The sequence below is a fragment of the Oncorhynchus kisutch genome, unplaced genomic scaffold (assembly GCF_002021735.2).
Source record: "Oncorhynchus kisutch isolate 150728-3 unplaced genomic scaffold, Okis_V2 Okis06b-Okis10b_hom, whole genome shotgun sequence".
Taxonomy (NCBI): Eukaryota; Metazoa; Chordata; class Actinopteri; order Salmoniformes; family Salmonidae; genus Oncorhynchus; species Oncorhynchus kisutch.
The window spans coordinates 6,616,952-6,636,456 of record NW_022261983.1 but is presented as its reverse complement, the minus strand read 5'-3'; the positions used below and the strand labels follow the sequence as shown (position 1 = coordinate 6,636,456).

Here is a 19,505-nt window from a genome sequence, read left to right as displayed (position 1 = left end):
TGGGATGTCTTGTCGGCATGCTCTTTCATCTTCTGTTTGGCTGCAGTGTCAGCACTTCGCAGTGTCATCCAGCTGTCGCCTGATGGGGGGCCCAGTCAGCTTGATCCTCATTGGCCTGCCGAACAGTACATTAGCTGGAACCATCCCCATTGAGCAGTGTGGTGTTGCACGGTAGCTATGAAGGAAGGATCGGTAGGATAGTCAGTTTTACGAGGGTATGTTGAGCAGCATGAGTGAAGGAGGCTTTGTTGCGAAAAAGGAAGCCGATTCCAGATTTAACTTTGGATTGGAGATGCTTAATGTGAGTCTGGAAGGAGAGTTTACAGTCTAGCCTGACACCTAGGTATTTATAGTTGTCCACATATTCTAAGTCAGAACCGTCCAGAGTAGTGATGCTGGTCGGTTGACGAGCATGCATTTAGTTTTACTAGCATGCTAGCATAAGAGCAGTTGGATGCCACGGAAGGAGTGTTGTATGGCTTTGAAGCTCATTTGGAGGTTTGTTAAAAGTGTCCAAAGGGGAAAATGTATACAGAATGGTGTCGTCTGTGTAGAGGTGGATCAAAGAATCACCCGCAGCAAATAAATAGTATAATTGATGTTATAAACTGGGTGGTTCGAGCCCTGAATGCCGACTGGCTGACAGCCGTGGTATATCAGACCGTATACCATGGGTATGACAAAACATTTATTTTTACTGCTCTAATTACGTTGGTAACCAGTTTATAATAGCAAGAAGGCACCTTGGGGATTTGTGGTATATGGCCAATATAGCACGGTTAAGGACTGTGTCCATGCACTCCGTGATGCGTCGTGCTTAAGAACAGCCCTTAGCCATGGTATATTGGCCATATTCCACCCCCCCCCCCTCGTGCCTTATTGCTTAAATACTGTATATTACTTTAGTATGGTTACATTTAATTTGCTCTGTTTACGCAGTGTCTAGTCATTGTGCAAACGCACGGCAGCTTTATATTACTATAGAATTTTTACAAAATGCCTTACAATACGTCATTCCCAAACATTTTATGAATTTATGATCACTAAGATATGGTCATTTTCAGGTTCTCACTTGTCAGAAGATATAAACGAAAAAGGTGTCACTATTCCTGGGGGTGTATATGAACAGATTTTAATACCGTTTCATGCTGCTAAAATACTGTCAGTTCCACTTTAAGACTTTATTAAAAGCTTTGGTGAAATCTACTAGTTGAACATTTTTCATTGCTGCACAGTGATTGGTTCCCACTGAGCACAGACAGTAATTCAAATTCTATTCTATTCCAAACCCCGACTCAAAGTTGACAAAATGGACCAGAATTTGACGAACTGGTGCCGATGTCAAGCACACTCATCAACTGTATTATTGATTAGCAATACATATGGAGCCCTCTGACACGCTACTAATCAAATACTCAAAGGCTAATCAGAAGCCTACGTCTTAGCTTATTTATCTTTGGGGTGTAATCAAGCTTAGCAGAGTCAATCATCTACCTGTTATCAATAACAGACACTTAATGTTATGTACCTTTGGTTGGCCCGTTTGAATAGGACAAGAAAGCTTAAAGGTGCAATAAAATGGATTTTCGTGCCCAAATATGTATACTGTATATGTATTGTGTATATATATGTGTGTATATATATATATGTGTGTGTATATATATATATATGTGTGTGTATATATGTATGTGTGTAAATAGTCATTAGTACAGTAGCTAATGTGGCTAGAGCTAACCACTAGCTAATATCAATGGACAAGGAGTAGCTTAAACTAGCCACCAGCGAGCGAATAGATTGTAAACAACTTCACTTTAAGTGAGACCTTTTGGCTGCTTTTACACAGGCAGCCCAATTCTGGCCTTTTGTCCAATTGTAGGCAAAAGTGCTGATATGGTAAGTCAAAAGACTAAACAGTGGAAAAAGATCCAAATTGGGTTTCCTGTGTCAATGCAGTCTTTCTTTGTTTCAAGTCTCCTTCCATAACTAGAACCGCTCATGGAGTCAAAGTAGGCAGTCAAACTTCCACTCCTGCTGGAGCTAGCTAGCTTATGGTTAGTCATTGTTCTAGCTAGCTTATGGTTAGTCATTGTTCTAGCTAGCTTATGGTTAGTCATTGTTCTAGCTAGCTTATGGTTAGTCATTGTTCTAGCTAGCTTATGGTTAGTCATTGTTCTAGCTAGCTTATGGTTAGTCATTGTTCTAGCTAGCAGATATGGCTAAGTATGTTTGCTAGTCACATAAAAACATGCCCACAAGGGTAGGTATAGATATCAACTGCTGATAACATTAGCTAGAAAAATGATTGACTTTACTTAGCAACAGCTGTCCAGTCCCAGACAAGGCAGGACAGCAAGCAAAAACAATTGCATTCTGTACATACATAATAGCAGTGCTTTGTATCAATCAATTACATTGTTGGATTGTAGAGCAATCAGATTAAACCAAAACCATTGAGGGACTGGTCTCATCTCAGACCTGGTTCACAGCACAGCCGGTGAGGTAACCCATTTCAGCATGTTTGTCTAAAGTGGAGCATTTGTTCTAAGTCATGTATAACATACATTAGGCCCAGACTCATCTCAGACCCGGCTCACAGCACAGAGCTGGTGAGGTGAAGGATTGAGGGTGAACCCCACGGATGGTGTGAGGTCCAGATCATCCTCTGTTACTCCAGGAGGAGTAGAGAAATGAAAGCGCTGCAGGAGGGAGGTGAAGAAGAGGAAGAGCGTCATCCTGGCCAGACCCTCCCCCAGACACACCCTACGACCTGGAAGAAGATAAAATGAGGTAGACAACATAACAATTAGGTTTACATAGATTCCTATAGTTCACATGTAAATATGCCAAATTGTACACACATTTTAAACCATAAACTCTCTGGGTCAAAGCAATTCCCCAAACTCTTAATTTTAGAGTACCATAGAAGGATTCACTTACCCAGTCAGTATGGATACAGAAACAGTGGAACTCACCTGCAGAGAAGGGCATGAAGGCATCCCTCTTGGTGAATCGACCTTCCTCATCCAGAAAGTGGGCAGGGTTAAAGGTGTGTGGGCTCTCCCATTCGCTTCCGTCTTGTAGGACAGACGTCAGTAGAGGAAACACAAGCGTCCCCTTCTTGATGAAATATCCCTGGAAGGTGATGTCTCGGCTGGTGGTGTGGGGGATGGCAATGGGTAAAACGTTGGCCAGTCTCTGGGTCTCATGGATCACTGCATCAGTGTAGGGCAGGTTCTTCCTGTCCTCTGCTAAGGGCTGACGACTTCCTATGACGCTGCTGATCTCCTCCAGGACCCGGTCTGAGACCGATAGGAGGGAGGACCAAAGTTACTACCCTCAGAAAATGTCATCTTAATCTTTACCCTGGACATTTTATAATTTTTACAAGATGACTTGATAACTGAATTAAGCTGGGAATGATACCTTAACCTACGTACCAAAACAGTTACCTTTTCTGCACAGTTCAATGTTCTCACTTAATGCATAACACCTTTTTGTAGTCAACAGCTACACAATAAGTAAATTGTGTAAATCATGTCCAATAAAACTGTTAGTTTCTGGATTGTTTGAACACTTCCCTCAAAACAGGGATAATGCAAACGAAAAAGTGTTTGCAAAAAACACCACATTTCCCAAAATGCATTAACCCGATCAAAACCTGTCAGTAAATTAACTATCAAAACAGTATAATTTGTCATAGAACAAGATGGTAATCTCAACATTCACTGCATAATGTCTCAACAAATACTAACTGTAACACCAAGTCAGGTGCAGATGGTGAGTTTAATAATAACCAACATAGCGAATACAAAACAAGATCGGCATCAGGACATGAAAACAGAACCAGTACTGCCTGATGACTGGGGTGGGTGAGGACTATAAGGAGGGAGAGTAATCAGGGTGGTGATGAAGTCCAGGTGGGCTTAATGATGGGAGCAGCTATGCGCAATGTGGGTTGCCAGGACCGGTGAGAGGAGACCAGCGACGTTGATTGCAGGAAGGAGGGAGCAGGCGTGACACTATCACCATCAATAGACAATATTTTTCTATTAAAGAGTAAATGGTAGGATATGGTTATCAAACATTTACTAGAAATTAGCTGTAGTCTTGTTCTCTCAATTAGCATTTAATACTAAAGCAGGAAGAATTTCCCTCAACTAAATTTGATACTGTTTAGAATTGAAAAAGTGTTCGGTGGTGTATATTGTAACGCTTTACAATGCAGTAAAGATAAATCAAAGAGAAGAGATGTTGAACGTGCAATTGTGACTGAAGTACTGTAAAACCAGTCACTGTACAAAGAGTTTACACGTTAATGGTAAAAGATAGACCATTATGGGAGTACTGATTTAGTTTTGTTTTATATGCTGTACACAACAGATGTTTGGAAGCTGATGTCCCAGTTCTTCCATGGCCTACATACTCACCAGACATGTCACACATTGAGCATGTTTGGGTTGCTCTGGATCGACGTGTACAACAGCGTGTTCTAGTTCCTGCCAATACCTATCAACTTTGCACAGCCATTGAAGAGGATTGGGACAACATTCGACAGGCCACAATCAACAGCCTGATCAAATCTATGTGAAGTAGATGTGTCGCTCTGCATGAGGGAAATGGTGGTCACACCAGATACTGCCCCTACCTTTAAGGTATCTCTGACCAACAGATGCATATCTGTATTCCCAGTCATGTGAAATCCATAGATTTTTCTCATTTGAATGATTTCCTTATATGAACTGTAACTCAGTAAAATCGTAGAGTTCGAGTTAATTTTGTTTTTACAGGAACAGTGCACATTAATCAACGTTTCAGTAAAAGTGCCAGTTTTAACCAGCCGGCTAATTTTCAACCGCAGTCCCTGGGCAGGATATAACAGCCTCTAGAAATTGCCTTCATATTTTTGTTCAGTGTACATTTAGAAAATGCATTTAGTGTTGTGAAAAACAGCACTGTCATGTGACTCTTTTGAAAATCTACAACATTGTTCCAAATAAAATGCTTATGCAGGAATGAGAAGAACTGCACACACAATATATACACCTGTCCAAGATGGAATGTTGGAACAAAATGGACAGTGGGGAAAGTCAAGCTAAACAGTGGGGAAAGTCAAGCTAGACAGTGGGGAAAGTCAAGCTAGACAGTGGGGAAAGTCAAGCTAGACAGTGGGGAAAGTCAAGCTAGACAGTGGGGAAAGTCAAGCTAGACAGTGGGGAAAGTCAAGCTAGACAGTGGGGAAAGTCAAGCTAGACAGTGGGGAAAGTCAAGCTAGACAGTGGGGAAAGTCAAGCTAGACAGTGGGGAAAGTCAAGCTAGACAGTGGGGAAAGTCAAGCTAGACAGTGGGGAAAGTCAAGCTAGACAGTGGGGAAAGTCAAGCTAGACAGTGGGGAAAGTCAAGCTAGACAGTGGGGAAAGTCAAGCTAGACAGTGGGGAAAGTCAAGCTAGACAGCGGGGAAAGTCAAGCTAGACAGTGGGGAAAGTCAAGCTAGACAGCGGGGAAAGTCAAGCTAGACAGCGGGGAAAGTCAAGCTAGACAGCGGGGAAAGTCAAGCTAGACAGCGGGGAAAGTCAAGCTAGACAGCGGGGAAAGTCAAGCTAGACAGCGGGGAAAGTCAAGCTAGACAGTGGGGAAAGTCAAGCTAGACAGTGGGGAAAGTCAAGCTAGACAGTGGGGAAAGTCAAGCTAGACAGCGGGGAAAGTCAAGCTAGACAGCGGGGAAAGTCAAGCTAGACAGCGGGGAAAGTCAAGCTAGACAGCGGGGAAAGTCAAGCTAGACAGCGGGGAAAGTCAAGCTAGACAGCGGGGAAAGTCAAGCTAGACAGCGGGGAAAGTCAAGCTAGACAGCGGGGAAAGTCAAGCTAGACAGTGGGGAAAGTCAAGCTAGACAGTGGGGAAAGTCAAGCTAGACAGTGGGGAAAGTCAAGCTAGACAGTGGGGAAAGTCAAGCTAGACAGTGGGGAAAGTCAAGCTAGACAGTGGGGAAAGTACATTATCTGATCAACATGGAAGGATGTTGTTTTTGCAAGTGGATTTTTTTGAGAATATTTCTAAATACTTTTGTAGACCAGTTTAAAAAATATTTGATATTTATTATTAGAACAAAGATTATAATTGAGTATTCTACTCCGATCACTGCATCCTTCTGGGTTTTTGACCCACTGCTCTCCCTCAAGTTATGAACCTTTTGTCCTCTATGGCTACGGTATCCTTTATTACCACACCATAGTACAACTCCATATACATATGTATATAAAACCTGTTGTCCTCTATGGCTACGGTATCCTTTATTACCACACCATAGTACAACTCCATATATATAACCTGTTGTCCTCTATGGCTACGGTATCCTTTATGACCACACCATAGTACAACTCCATATATATAACCTGTTGTCCTCCATGGCTACGGTATCCTTTATGACCACACCATAGTACAACTCCGTATATATATATATATCTCTGGTTGCAATTGAAACAAACTAAACTGGCCTGTGGTTTAAGTGGGAAATGTTCACAGCAAGTAAAACCTTGATTGTCTTGCATCACTACAATCACTTGTAGCAATGTCTGTACAACGGTGTGTGTCTGTGTGCACATTGATACTTACCCTGTATAAGAGGGTACTTGGCCATTAGCATCAAAGCCCAGCGTAGCGTTGTCCCTGTGGTGTTAGTACCATTAGAAAACATGTTTCTCACAGAGGATATCAGGTTGTTGTCATGGTAGTGAGAGTTCTTGTTGCCAGATTCCTTATACATACAGACAAAGTATTTTAAAAAAGGGGAGAAAATATTTGTTTCCATGGCATAGACCAGGGATCATCAACTAGATTCACCCGCAGGCGTATATTTATTTATTTTAATTCCCCTGAGCGGACGGCTGGAATATAATTACATATACATTTGTAGACTGCAAATTGACCACAAGAGATTATATTTGACTAAAACCATCATTTCTCAAACCTTGCTCAGAGTTGTAGATGATCTACAACTAGATATTGTTGTGCAAGGTCTCCCACTTAAAAAGATGAGAGGCCTGTAATTTTCATCATAGGTACACTGCAACTATGACAGACAAAATGAGAAGAAAAATCCAGAAAATCACACTGTAGGATTTTTTATGAATTTATTTGCAAATGATGGTGGAAAATAAGTATTTGGTCAATAACAAAAGTGTATCTCAATACTTTGTTATATACCCTTTTTTGGCAATGACAGAGGTCAAATGTTTTCTGTAAGTCTTCACAAGGTTTTTACACACTGATGCTGGTATTTTGGCCCATTCCTCCATGCAGATCTCCTCTAGAGCAGTGATGTTTTGGGGCTGTTGCTGGGCAACACGGACTTTCAACTCCCTCCAAAGATTTTCTATGGGGTTGAGATCTGGAGACTGGCTAGGCCACTCCAGGACCTTGAAATGCTTCTTACGAAGCCACTCCTTCGTTGCCTGGGCGGTGTGTTTGGGATCATTGTCATGCTGAAGGACCCAGCCACGTTTCATCTTCAATGCCCTTGCTGATGGAAGGAGGTTTTCACTCAAAATCTCACGATACATGGCCCCATTCATTCTTTCCTTTACACGGATCAGTCGTCCTGGTCCCTTTGCAGAAAAACAGCCCCAAAGCATGATGTTTCCACCCCCATGCTTCACAGTAGGTATGGTGTTCTTTGGAAGCAACTCAGCATTCTTTGTCCTCCAAACACGACGAGTTTAGTTTTTACCAAAAAGTTATATTTTGGTTTCATCTGACCATATGACATTCTCCCAATCTTCTTCTGGATCATCCAAATGCTCTCTAGCGAACTTCAGACGGGCCTGGACATGTACTGGCTTAAGCAGGGGGACACGTCTGGCACTGCAGGATTTGAGTCCCTGTGTGTTACTGATGGTAGGCTTTGTTACTTTGGTCCCAGCTCTCTGCAGGTCATTCACTAGGTCCCCCCGCTATTGCAGATTCAGTCTTCCAAGCCTGGTGCAGGTCTACAATTTTGTTTCTAGTGTCCTTTGACAGCTCTTTGGTCTTGGCCATAGTGGAGTTTGGAGTGTGACTGTGAGGTTGTGGACAGGTGTATTTTATACTGATAACAAGTTCAAACAGGTGCCATTAATACAGGTAAAGAGTGGAGGACAGAGGAGCCTCTTAAAGAAGAAGTTACAAGTCTGAGAGAGCCAGAAATCTTGCTTGTTTGTAGGTGACCAAATACTTATTTTCTACCATAATTTGCAAATAAATTCAATGTGACTTTCTGGATTTTTTTTTCTAATTTCGTCTGTCATCTTTGAAGTGTACCTATGATGAAAATTACAGGCCTCTCTCATCTTTTTAAGTGGGAGAACTTGCACCATTGGTGGCTGACTAAATACTTTGTTGCCCCACTGTACAATAGTTCTTTTGTTTGTATTTATTCCCATCCTTCAGCTACCCTCAACCCCACCCATCTATCTCTGAAGACCATTCAGCTTGATTTATATTTGCCATATATTTCTAACTGTGCTGTTTCACAAACGTTCTGAACCTATATATTTTACGGACACCGTATATTTTACATGAGTTATCTTGTTTTTAATTGAGATTTCATACCTCCAGGGTCTGCTTTCGGACGAGGAACGAGTCCACAAAGCCTCTACACATCTGAGGGTTGAGAGTCTCCTTCAGCCTCCTCACCAGCTCCTCCATCTCCTTCTTGTTGTTCTCAATATTCTTCAACAAAAGCTTCCTGCTTTTCAGCCAAGGGCCCAGCCAGGGGAACATGTTGTACAACTATCTCCCCGTAAACATAAAGTTAAGCATGAATTACCCTTTATTATTCCTGTACCCCAGTACAAATTTGAATGACTATTACATTTTCCTGGTTTAGTCAAGTGTGACCAGTTTGTTTTTCACTCTGAGAATAATGGCAAAGTAAACATCATGAGCACATAGTACAATACCTGAACTGAAACGGAGCCTGCAATTCGTAGGTTCTCATTGGCTCGATCCACTGTGGCTCGGAACTTGGAGTCAGAGTATTCAAACCTGCTGCCGTACACAATGTTGGAGATTACGTTGGCGACAGCATAACTCAATGGCTGGGTTGTGTCAAATGCTTTACCTATTAAAAAGATCAAGATCAGAAATTCAATTAGAAAACCTAAGGATTTTTTAAATGTAATCCTTTTTTTGGTTTTCAAAATCAGACCTACGAATTCTTACCCTCATGTTTTTCCAACACTTCGATCAGGTAATGAATTTCCTCTAAGATTTTCTCCTCACTCCCTTTCTTGCCCATCCCAAAGTCTCTAAGGTTCGCCAGGGCAAAGCGCCTCATCTCTTTCCATGAGTCTCCATTGCCAAACAGAATACCTATTTAAAAGTAACATTGTGCAGGTGTCAGGAACTAATCATGTCAGGAGAGAATCATATATTTGTCAAGTATTTATAGCTCCAAATATGCTTGCTTGACAGAATATTGTTGAATGCAACAGTTAACCGGGATTACAAGTTTCACATACTACATTACCATGTCCATTGGTGAAATCATACAACACAGGAAGCATGCCCCTGTCCCCAAACTCCTCTGCATGGTTGACCAGCGCCTGCTTGACCGTCTTGTATCCTGCCAGGATGACCACTTTTGTGGGTCCAAAATGAACCGTGAAAACAGACCCATATTTCTTGGACAGCTGTAGAACATAAAATAAGACTAAATGCATGGTTTATTAAAAAGGTCCCGGACAGTGACAATCATGTTTTTTAAATCAAATTCGATGATATTTGAATGTAATCAGTTCATAGCAGTTTGACCCAAGTAAAAAAAAAGTACAGTAGCTGGTACATTGGAAAAGCTGATAAAGTTACTGGTCCCTTCTCCCTCCCTCCCTCCCTAACCTATAAGACTGCTAAACGTCAAGTGTCGCTGTCATCATTCTTGCTGCTTCCAGTTCAGTAGCAGTACCTTTCGAGATCTCAACTAAACAGAGTAGACTATAGCCTATGTATACGTGGTCGGAGAAGCACAGTGTAGTTATCTTTCCAATTGAATATATTTCCTAAATAGGCCTATGATTAGGCTATAGTTTACTACATTGCCTAGAAATAGGGCTACATATTGATCACCCATATTTCTCAGTCTGAAAATCTTCTCACTCCTAAAAAGGTAGGCTATAAAAATAGCTCAAGAGAAAGTGTAAGTTTCTCCAACTCTGCTCTCTTTAAACTACATCTAGCATATTTCCTGACATAGCCCAGTAATAGAAAGGGCCATGTGAGAATCTCAGCTAATTTAGCCCATATCTTTAGTTATTTTTGCGCATTTGATATTGCCTATAGGGGGCAAAATAGCTGGGACCATGGCTGGCTAATGAGCTGCTTCACATAAGCCTAAATGTCATTGCGGGACTTCGGTTAGGTTTGAGACCAGTTCTTGCTGTAGCGGGTGGAAGAGCAGGAGCAGGATTTAGAAATCAGTCCTGCGCAGACCTCTACTGTGCACCATGACAGTGAAGCCTGTAACTTTAGAGCTATTTATGACTGTCAGTGTGAAAAGTAGGGAACTAGCGAGGGAAACTGACAGATCAATACCGTTACATTGCCATACTGACTAATACAACTCACTGTGGTTAGATGGTTATTATTACTGTCTCATCTCGCAACTGCCAGATAACTAGAGACTAGAGCTGACCTGGCGGTGGTAGCTACTCACTAGCGTGGCTTATTCATTCACCTCAATCGAGAGGGGATGAAACATTAGACAACGTTACATGTCAGTTACAATACTAGCCCAGCACTGCGAATAAACATTAGTTCATTTTTTTCTGTAAAGTTAAACAGTTACCTTGCCAGCTATATCAGTCAACTAAAGTAGCCATTTTCTGTTCTGCTTCCTTTTACAACTCGATGAAAGAGCGGAACACATACACACTGACTGAATTGTGCTCAACTCTCAAGTGCTCGTCCAGCCAGCCTTCCAGATGTTTTGCCTTCACACAGCCTGTTACAGCCTTCCCGACAACTATGAGGTGTCCGCATGGCCCTAAAGCACACAGTTGCCACAATTTGATCACATTCCAATGATAAAACTGAGGGGAACAAAAATGCAATTTCAGATACGTCCCCCCACATTATGAAATTGCATGTTTGTCCCCCCCAGTTTTATCATTGAAATGTGATTTTAAAAAACGTGCCAACGTCCTTTAGGACCATGCGGATGCCTCAGTTGTCGGTAGGCTGTTTGGAGTGTTCATCGGACTCGATTTAAAGACTGCACAAACACAACAGAGCGTGCTGACAGGCTGTGTGAAGGCAAAGCTTCCCCCCAGTGAAAGTCCCTGTGTATAGTACTTGTAATTTACCACTGACAATCATATTCTTCTATTCCATTGTGTGGGTTATCCTACAGTTGATGTAGCTTGTGTCATTGGGGCTAATCATAATGGTGGGGAGGTATTATTATTTCACTTTCCATCTCCTTTTGTCTTTCCACTATCATCAAGCTATAATGAGACATTTTAGAAAATTAAACATCTACTCGGTGTGCATAGCTTCCCAGGCAACTACCGCATTAGGAATGCTGTGATACAAAAATCAGCTTTCCCAAGCAAAGGGGATATGTTGTGAAGCCTGCGAAGACAGACCCAACATACTGGAAGTCATAGTTAGGGCTGTGGTCATGAAAGAGCCGGTGATTGTCAAGCAAATAACTGCCGGTCTCACGGTAATTAACCGTTAATTAACATAAGCACATTTACCATCTCATGGCTTCCACGCATAGACTACAAGCCATCAATACAGACCTTCGGAACATCAACATTTTAAAAAGTCTAATAAATCCATGTAATATAGCCTACACCATCACAATAAATCCATGATTTATTTTAGAAACATGATATGAAGAAAATGTAGTCTATTTCAGAAGAACAGAATAGCATACGCTGAGTTGTCCTTATGTTAGGCCCTGATCTGGCTATGCCATATGGTTGTGGGCTCACTAGTTCATTCAGCAGGCAAGATTTGGTTAGAATTACGTGGAAATATTTTATAGTATGAAGAATGAAATTTAACATAGCTGAAAAAAATAGAAAGGATATTTGCACACGGCTATTCTGTGTTGAGCGGTTAACAAAGAAACAGGTCCTCCTATATGCTTCATTTAGAGTTATTTATTTAGCTTTGGTTGTGATACAAATGTTGGGCTAAGTGTTTTGATTTTTAATACATTCTAAGGCTGCATGATGCGACTAATGATCATTTGAAAAAAGCATGAAGGGCATGAGCTCTGCTTTGTTTTTTGCGCAGGCTGTACACACTTCATCAGTCTCATTCACAATTTGACAAGCGCTTGATAATGCCTCGAAGTTCCTTGCTGCATTCCCTTTGTGTACAACCTAAAAAAAAAAATCCATGCCTTTTGCAGCCAGTGGCCGTCTTGCCTTTGGGCTGAAGGGGCAGCAGGTAGATTAGTGGTTAGAGTGTTGGGCCAGTGACCAAAAGGGTGCTGGATCAAATCCCTGAGCTGACAAGGTAAAAATCTGTCATTCTGCCACTGAATAAGGCAGTTAAACCACTGTTTCCCAATAGGCTGTCACTGTAAATAAGAAATTGTTCTTAACTGACTTGTTCAAATGAAAATTAAGTAAATTCCCTTCTCCTGGTTGCTTTCCAAAAGCCTCTCACTCACATGGCTCTGTCAGTGATTGGGTCTTTCTCACAGGCTACAAGTGAAGAGGGACATAACTGCTTGCATCCAAATTCAAGGTGCATATTGGAAGAACTGTAATTGACTTTTTGTCAGCCAACAAGATAAGTGGGCCTAACAAACAGCAAAAGCACTACTCCATGTCAATCTACTATCCCCCATAGTACAAAAGTTAACTAGAAATAAATATTCCAAACATAGTCTGGGATAGTTGTGGGATGCGATAGATCCCAAATTAATACAACCAATAGCATTAAAAAAAACTGTTTTAAGCAATGAGCCTGACACAACAGTTCAGAACGTTTAGCATAAATTGTTGATAAACGATTATGCTATTTCTTCTACAATGTATTAACTGAATACTTTTGCAGGCCCAATTTTTCAGTTTTTGATTTGTTAAAAAAGTTTGAAATATCCAATAAATGTCGTTCCACTTCATGATTGTGTCCCACTTGTTGTTGATTCTTCACAAAAAAAAATACAGTTTTATATCTTTATGTTTGAAGCCTGAAATGTGGCAAAAGGTCGCAAAGTTCAAGGGGGCCGAATACTTTCGCAAGGCACTGTATATGTGTAACATTTGTTTTGATTTAGAATGGACCATTATTATGCATTTGTCTCAAACGGGGGCAGGGGTAAAACATTTATGTAATTTATGTAAAGCACTTAAATAGCAAATGAAGGATGCCTTTCCCACGGTTCATTTTCATACCAGCCAGGTAGGCTATACTTCTGTTGTAAAGAGAAGCAATGTGCTTAATATTAGGAAAGCTGAGCAATAAATATAGTAGGCATAGCCTATAGAAAGCTGATGGGAACCTCCTCTTATTAAATAGAGGCTTTTTCTCGCGCAATTGCATGGCCTATAGAAATGTTGCGCAACATGAACTCATGAGCTCTCATGAAGTGTTTGAATAGATTTTTAGATTACATTTGCAGTGATGTCAGAGTATTTAGAGGCACAGTAGAGTGCTGGGTACCAGTCATTTAGCATGTTTGGTAGGCTACTAATGACCATCAGCAGCATCAGAGCTTGGAGAAGCCAAATTACTGTGACTAAATGGTCACGTGGAATTTGACTGTTGTCATGACTCGTGACTGCCGGTGTGGTAGTAATACGGTCACCGTAACAGCCCTAGTCATAATTATTCATTTAAAATCAATTGAACATTTCAGGTACACAAAAATAAAAAATACACACATTGAAAAGTTTCAGAAAAAGGTGCAACAATTAAATATTGCATATTTCAAATTGAGTACTTCAAAAACACATTGTCAAATGAGTAGATCACTACATCAGCTAATTGATAGTATCATAACTCAGAACAGTAAATAAAATGAAATACATTTCACGATCCATTTAAGAAAGATTTCCCTTTTCAAAAACATTACAGGCAACTCGTTTTTTCTATATTTACAACTTAGGTCAGCTATGTTGGCCTATGGAGTCCCGTGGGAAACGCGACTACCAAACCATCCAATGATGAGATTTGTAAACACATGATCTGGGCTCCCGAAAGGACTGATCTGTATAATATAAACAACTTTTGGAAAGCTCATATCTGAGCTAGCCATTAAACAAGTATGGCCCACAGATCTAATTGAATCTGAACCACGCTTTAACTGGAACAGAAAATGGAAAAATATTACCTTGGCATCCCGTAATCCAAACCATCAAAGTATACATTTTAAGTTTGTTTTGGACCAAGGAAAGATTTTACAATGAAATTGGCGCCAACGGTTCACTGTGTCCCCTGAAATAGGTAAGCACATTCATCTAATGTGGGAGTGCCCTGCAGTTAAATGCTTCAAGGGCAAAGTTACAAAATAAATGTAGAAGTGCATGAATTTAAATATTCATTGCTTTCCATCTATTATGTTACTTAACAATGACAGCCCCTTGACAGCCTCTCTTAGAGAAAATGACTGCTGGCAGGCAGCACTGCTGTGAAATAAATGTTGACTCTTAAGATGGCAACCACCTCACTCTCACCATTTAACCAAAGGACACAGTTACTATTAGAAGTTCCATCATTAGAATTATCAACAGGGAGAATGAATGGTACTAGACAAGGAGCAGTTGAGACCTGGACAAATATATTGGACTCTGTAAAGAACAAACTCAGCTAAGGCCCACGTATACAAACCAATGATACAGTATTTAAACTTTTGTTACTTTCCTTGCTTTCTGGCCCACAGTGAAGGGGGGGTACAGGGACTAAGGGGGAAATGGGTCATGGTTATCTTTATATGCATGCATTTTGGTTTTATATCTGTAACCCTCTGAAGAAAACAAATTAAACAAGTTGGTCACAACAACAAAAAATACATTTCAGGCTACGTAGACAGGCTCCTGGATCGCCTCTTCAACGAGGTCACACTTGATCCAGCACCGTATGTGGGGAAGCTGTGTGAGCTGTCCATCCCAGGACCCCTGTCTGCCCAGTATGAGAGGCCTGACAGGTAGGAGGTCAAAGCTGGATTTGTCTCCCGCTTATATCTTGGGGGTGACTGTGGCCAAGTGGGTGACTGAAGCGGGGTACATGGGTCCCCCTCCTCTCCCGCTCGCCTCACCATCAAGCTCTGTAGTTTGTGGCATTTCCTAAAGCCTAAGTAATTCACTTTTACATGATATGATATCACATTGTTACTTTGTATAGTTTTATTTCAAGCATTCAGATGGAAGATGAGTGTTATACATTGTACGAATCAGTGTGATCTTGCACACTGTAGTGAGGCCGGATGCCTACAGTATATTAGGATTATGGCTCTAAGAATCTATTTATGTCAAATGTCACCATTATTTATCATGATTGTTCATGTTGATCAATATTTCAGCTATACTGGCCTATTGTAAGTTATCAACTGAATGTCTGATCAATGAATACAATTCTGAACATATCATTTATAATGTTAATATATAAGCCAAAAATTGTTCAGTACACTTATGGTGTTTTCATGTACGTTCCCTTATGTCTAAGCTTCTAAGGGGACTCAGGCTTTACTAAAGAAGAATTGTATTAGTGAACTGTATTCTGTAATTAGTCCAAAAAAAACAATAGAAATGCAATTGTGTATTGCTACTGTTTGTCTGAGAGCCAACAGTCCATGATCAGCTCTATTGACCATGAGAGCATTGAAGAGAAAATGGGTTGAGGCATACTCCGAGTCGATATTCACGTAATATGGAATTCCCCTCGACCACATCCACAAATTGGGGAAAATCAAACATTCTTTTCCATTGACCCCCAGTGTAAGAGAGACAACTTTGTTGGATATATTTTTGTTATATATAAACAACAAACCATGCTGAAAACCTGCTGTGTGTTCAATGTACATGTAACCAGGTCAAAAATCACGACCTACGGTTCGCAATGCTCCCACGTAGGGAAATAGAGCCAGCAAGAAGAGCCTGTGGCTTCAGGCTATTCGGCATGGGAGAGTGGGAAATTGTGGGGAGCCGGTGTCCAAGTAGGCTACACATAGTTAGAGCTCTATAAATGTGGAAACAATGTAATCACAGGTAAGACATTTAACTTGTTTAGCAAGCACAGTCCGTTTGTAACTCCATTCACTACTTGTAGCTGTATAGTTTGTTTGCGTCTTGGCTAGCCTAACGTTCTGGTCGGAAGCTAGCTAGCACTCACGTGGCTGCTAGCACCGTCATGAATAGGGGCATTCAGGACGCCCTACAATATTAAATTTTTCTAAGTAGTGAGAACGCTAGGGAGAGGCAATGTTGAACTAGTAACCGGAAGGTTGCAAGTTCAAACCCCCGAGCTGACAAGGTACAAATCTGTCGTTCTGCCCCTGAACAGGCAGTTAACCCACTGTTCCTAGGCCGTCATTGAAAATAAAAACGTGTTCTTAACTGACTTGCCTAGTTAAATAAATGAATAAAAAGACATGTTGTACTCGCGTCGCCTGCTTCAGCATTGCAAAATAAATGTAGAAATCTATGTTATTCAATTATTGCTCATGTGCTCCAACGAGTGCCTGCGTTGCCAAGGGCTAAAATAGAAATTAGTTATATTTCTGATGCAGATTGCGCTGCAAGTCCTGCCTCTCCCATCTCCTCATTGGGTTATAGAAGCAGGTACCCAAGTGCCATCTCCTCATTGGTTATACCCACGTGGGTAAGACGAACGAGGTCAGTGGCGGTAATGCACCTAATTTATGAAAGTTGCCAATCGCAATATAAAGTCAAGAGGTGAAAAGCCTGGAAGGAAGAGAGATGACTAGAATCGATTCGGTTGACCGTTTTATATGTGGAATAATTGTAGGAGTAGAACCTTGTGCATTTCAGGTAAAATAACAACTCAATGTTTATATCCCAGGACAAATTAGCTAGCAACAGCAAGCTAGCTAAATAGGACAGATTGGCTAGCAAGTGCAAGCGAACTAGCTAAATTGCCTTAAAAATGTTGAATGATTTCGACCTGTCCCCAAATTAATATAATTTGTTCAGAGTTTGTTTTGATATTTTAACTTGCGTGTCATGATGGCGTTTGGTGTGTGGGGACAAAATACATTTATGCACGATGGGGCAGTACACTCCCCGTGTAACACTGACGGGGAGTGTACTATTTAGGCTCATAATGACATGTGGCCCATTGTTTACCTTACCAGGCAATGACCACAAGGGTGTTTCCACAAGCTGTCTGTCAATGTTTTCCTGAGTTTTACACCAATCTTAAAGCTGCAGTCTATAATTCAAACATCAAAACATCATCCCATCACTTAATTTGGTAAACAGCTGAGGAATGGGGCTGGAGAAATGCAACCACTCAAATTCACAGATGGCGCTATGGATGCAAGGACTGACCATCCATGAAAGGATCTTTTTAGGCCAGGATTCAATCCGATTGCTGATTTGGACAATGCAGAATGTAAAGGTAATATCCAATTGAGCCGACATACGCAGCTTTTTCCGTGAACGTGATCTCTGAGAATGCGGGAACATTGCCTTTAAAACGTGCATAGTGGACAAATGTGATCGGATTCAATCTAGCCCTTAACAACGTTGTGAAGCTATACAGTGTTTGTTTAGAATCACATTGTTTACAAACAAACAAACACTGAGTTCTAAAGAGTAAACCAGTTTAAAAAGGGTCAATCTGCCATTGGTACATCCATTTTTTAAAGTTTAAATGACTAATTATAGCTATTGATTCTTGAAGAATATAACTAGAAATACCTTATGAGCATAGCTCAACTGTCATACCCCATCAGAACCCAAAGTATGAGTTTGTTAAACATAAAAATAAATACATGTAGCCTCTAAACATGGTTAAAACTATAATTGTATTATTATGGATGGTCATTGCATCCATAGGTTTGTCTATAATTTCAGAGGGGTTATATTTCTCCAGCCCCATTCCTCAGCTGTTAACCTAAAACAGTAGTGGGGTGTAAGCTTTATTGTTTGAACTGCAGATTGTCCCTTTAACTAAGCTCTCAAAGCATCTGGAAGTTATTCCAAATAAATTAACCAAACAGACTGTGGAGATCAGTGTGTGACTTAAAACAATGCAGGTGTTACGAAACTCCCTGTGAAGTAAACAATGCAGGTGTTACGAAACGCCCTGTGAAGTAAACAATGCAGGTGTTACGAAACGCCCTGTGAAGTAAACAATGCATGAAATGTAAATATAAAAACCTGAGCTAAAGGTTGTTGGCAGCAGTTCTGTAACAAATAAAGAATAATTCTGTTGACACATATCTTCAGGAGTGATATTGTTGCAATATAAGTTGGATTAAAGTATGTGTGAGCTATTTTGGTGAGTTGTTTGGTCTGTGACAAGAAAACTATTAAGATAGGGGTAAAAACACACAAAACAATCCCTTTAAGCATTTATGACAGATACGATTTTCAAGCCAAAGGCCTCTATTATGTGAGTGAATGCACAGTGGTCATCATTTCACCTGTATTGTTTGACAACACTTAACATTAAAAAAAAACTGAAATGGAACATTAATGGAGGAACATTCTCTGAAAACATTCAGAAACTCAGAGCGAGTGTGGTAAGTAGGGCCACATCAAAATAAAAACATTTTAGAGGGCTAACTGGTTGAAACACCATGTACTCAACATATTGATTTGACAATACATGCCTATTGAAACTAACTGGAAGTTTTATACCTGCTAAAATACCGACATTTTGAATATATTTAGCCAGATAAAACAATGTCACAGATCATATCAACAACCACAACATAGTTTAATCTCAGGACTTCCTCTCACCTCACAGAGGCTGCGGTAGGGCCTCTTGAGATCCAGCTGGAGCATGTTACCAAGCAGGGGCAGAGGCCTGGGTCCTGGAGGCTGCTTCCCCTGTTCCTCAGAGTTGGAACCAGAGGAGAGGCGGTAAAGGGCCAGCAGAAACAGCAGAGCCCCCAGCAGTGTCACTGTGCTCGATGTCTGGAGAAGACATTCTAAAAGAGACATCTTCAAACAGCTCTAACAGGGCTAAAAATAGTGACTACTTCCTGCTCATTGATCTGCCTGCCAATGGAGGCTCACCTTTTATAGAGCATGGAACAGCCTCAGGGGAGGGGCTAAACATTCTGAAAAAAACGTGCTCTTATCTATGCGAAGGTCCTATGACGATTTCCCATAGTTTATTAGACCTTGATCAACACTAGATACAATTGAAGGCAAGTGTAAAAATAAACATTTACAGACCTTTAAGGTTTGACTCTGTTAACCACCATCTTTTGAATGTCATTTAGCAACTATTAGATACATATTTCCAACCTTTTTTCACAAATGCACACATTTTGGGGAGTCTTTCACATTTGACACTTTAGTGGGGTGTAGAAATATAA

At 40.8% G+C, this 19,505-nt stretch overlaps 1 protein-coding gene across 1 annotated transcript; it reads right to left on the bottom strand.

The window, feature by feature from the left end:
* Nucleotides 1-1,110: 1,110 nt before the first annotated feature.
* On the bottom strand, nt 1,111-19,175 carry LOC116359983 (cytochrome P450 2K1-like). Its single transcript, XM_031814271.1, has 8 exons — nt 18,922-19,175; nt 9,504-9,666; nt 9,197-9,346; nt 8,935-9,095; nt 8,585-8,764; nt 6,611-6,752; nt 2,973-3,299; nt 1,111-2,767 (listed from the first exon to the last, which is right to left on the bottom strand). Exons 1-8 carry the CDS (start codon nt 19,123-19,125, stop codon nt 2,580-2,582), a joined length of 1,515 nt encoding a protein of 504 aa, XP_031670131.1. The 5' UTR covers nt 19,126-19,175; the 3' UTR covers nt 1,111-2,579.
* Between the last annotated feature and the right edge of the window lie 330 nt (nt 19,176-19,505).

Coding starts and splice junctions, on each gene's coding strand:
- LOC116359983 (XM_031814271.1), bottom strand. CDS start 19,125: ATGTCTCTTTTAGAATGTCTTCTCCAGACATCGAGCACAGTGACACTG. Junction 9,667..18,921: donor CCTACCGCAGCCTCTGTGAG/GTGAGAGGAAGT, acceptor TATGTTCTACAG/CTGTCCAAGAAATATGGGTC. Junction 9,347..9,503: donor TGATTTCACCAATGGACATG/GTAATGTAGTAT, acceptor ACTTTTAAATAG/GTATTCTGTTTGGCAATGGA.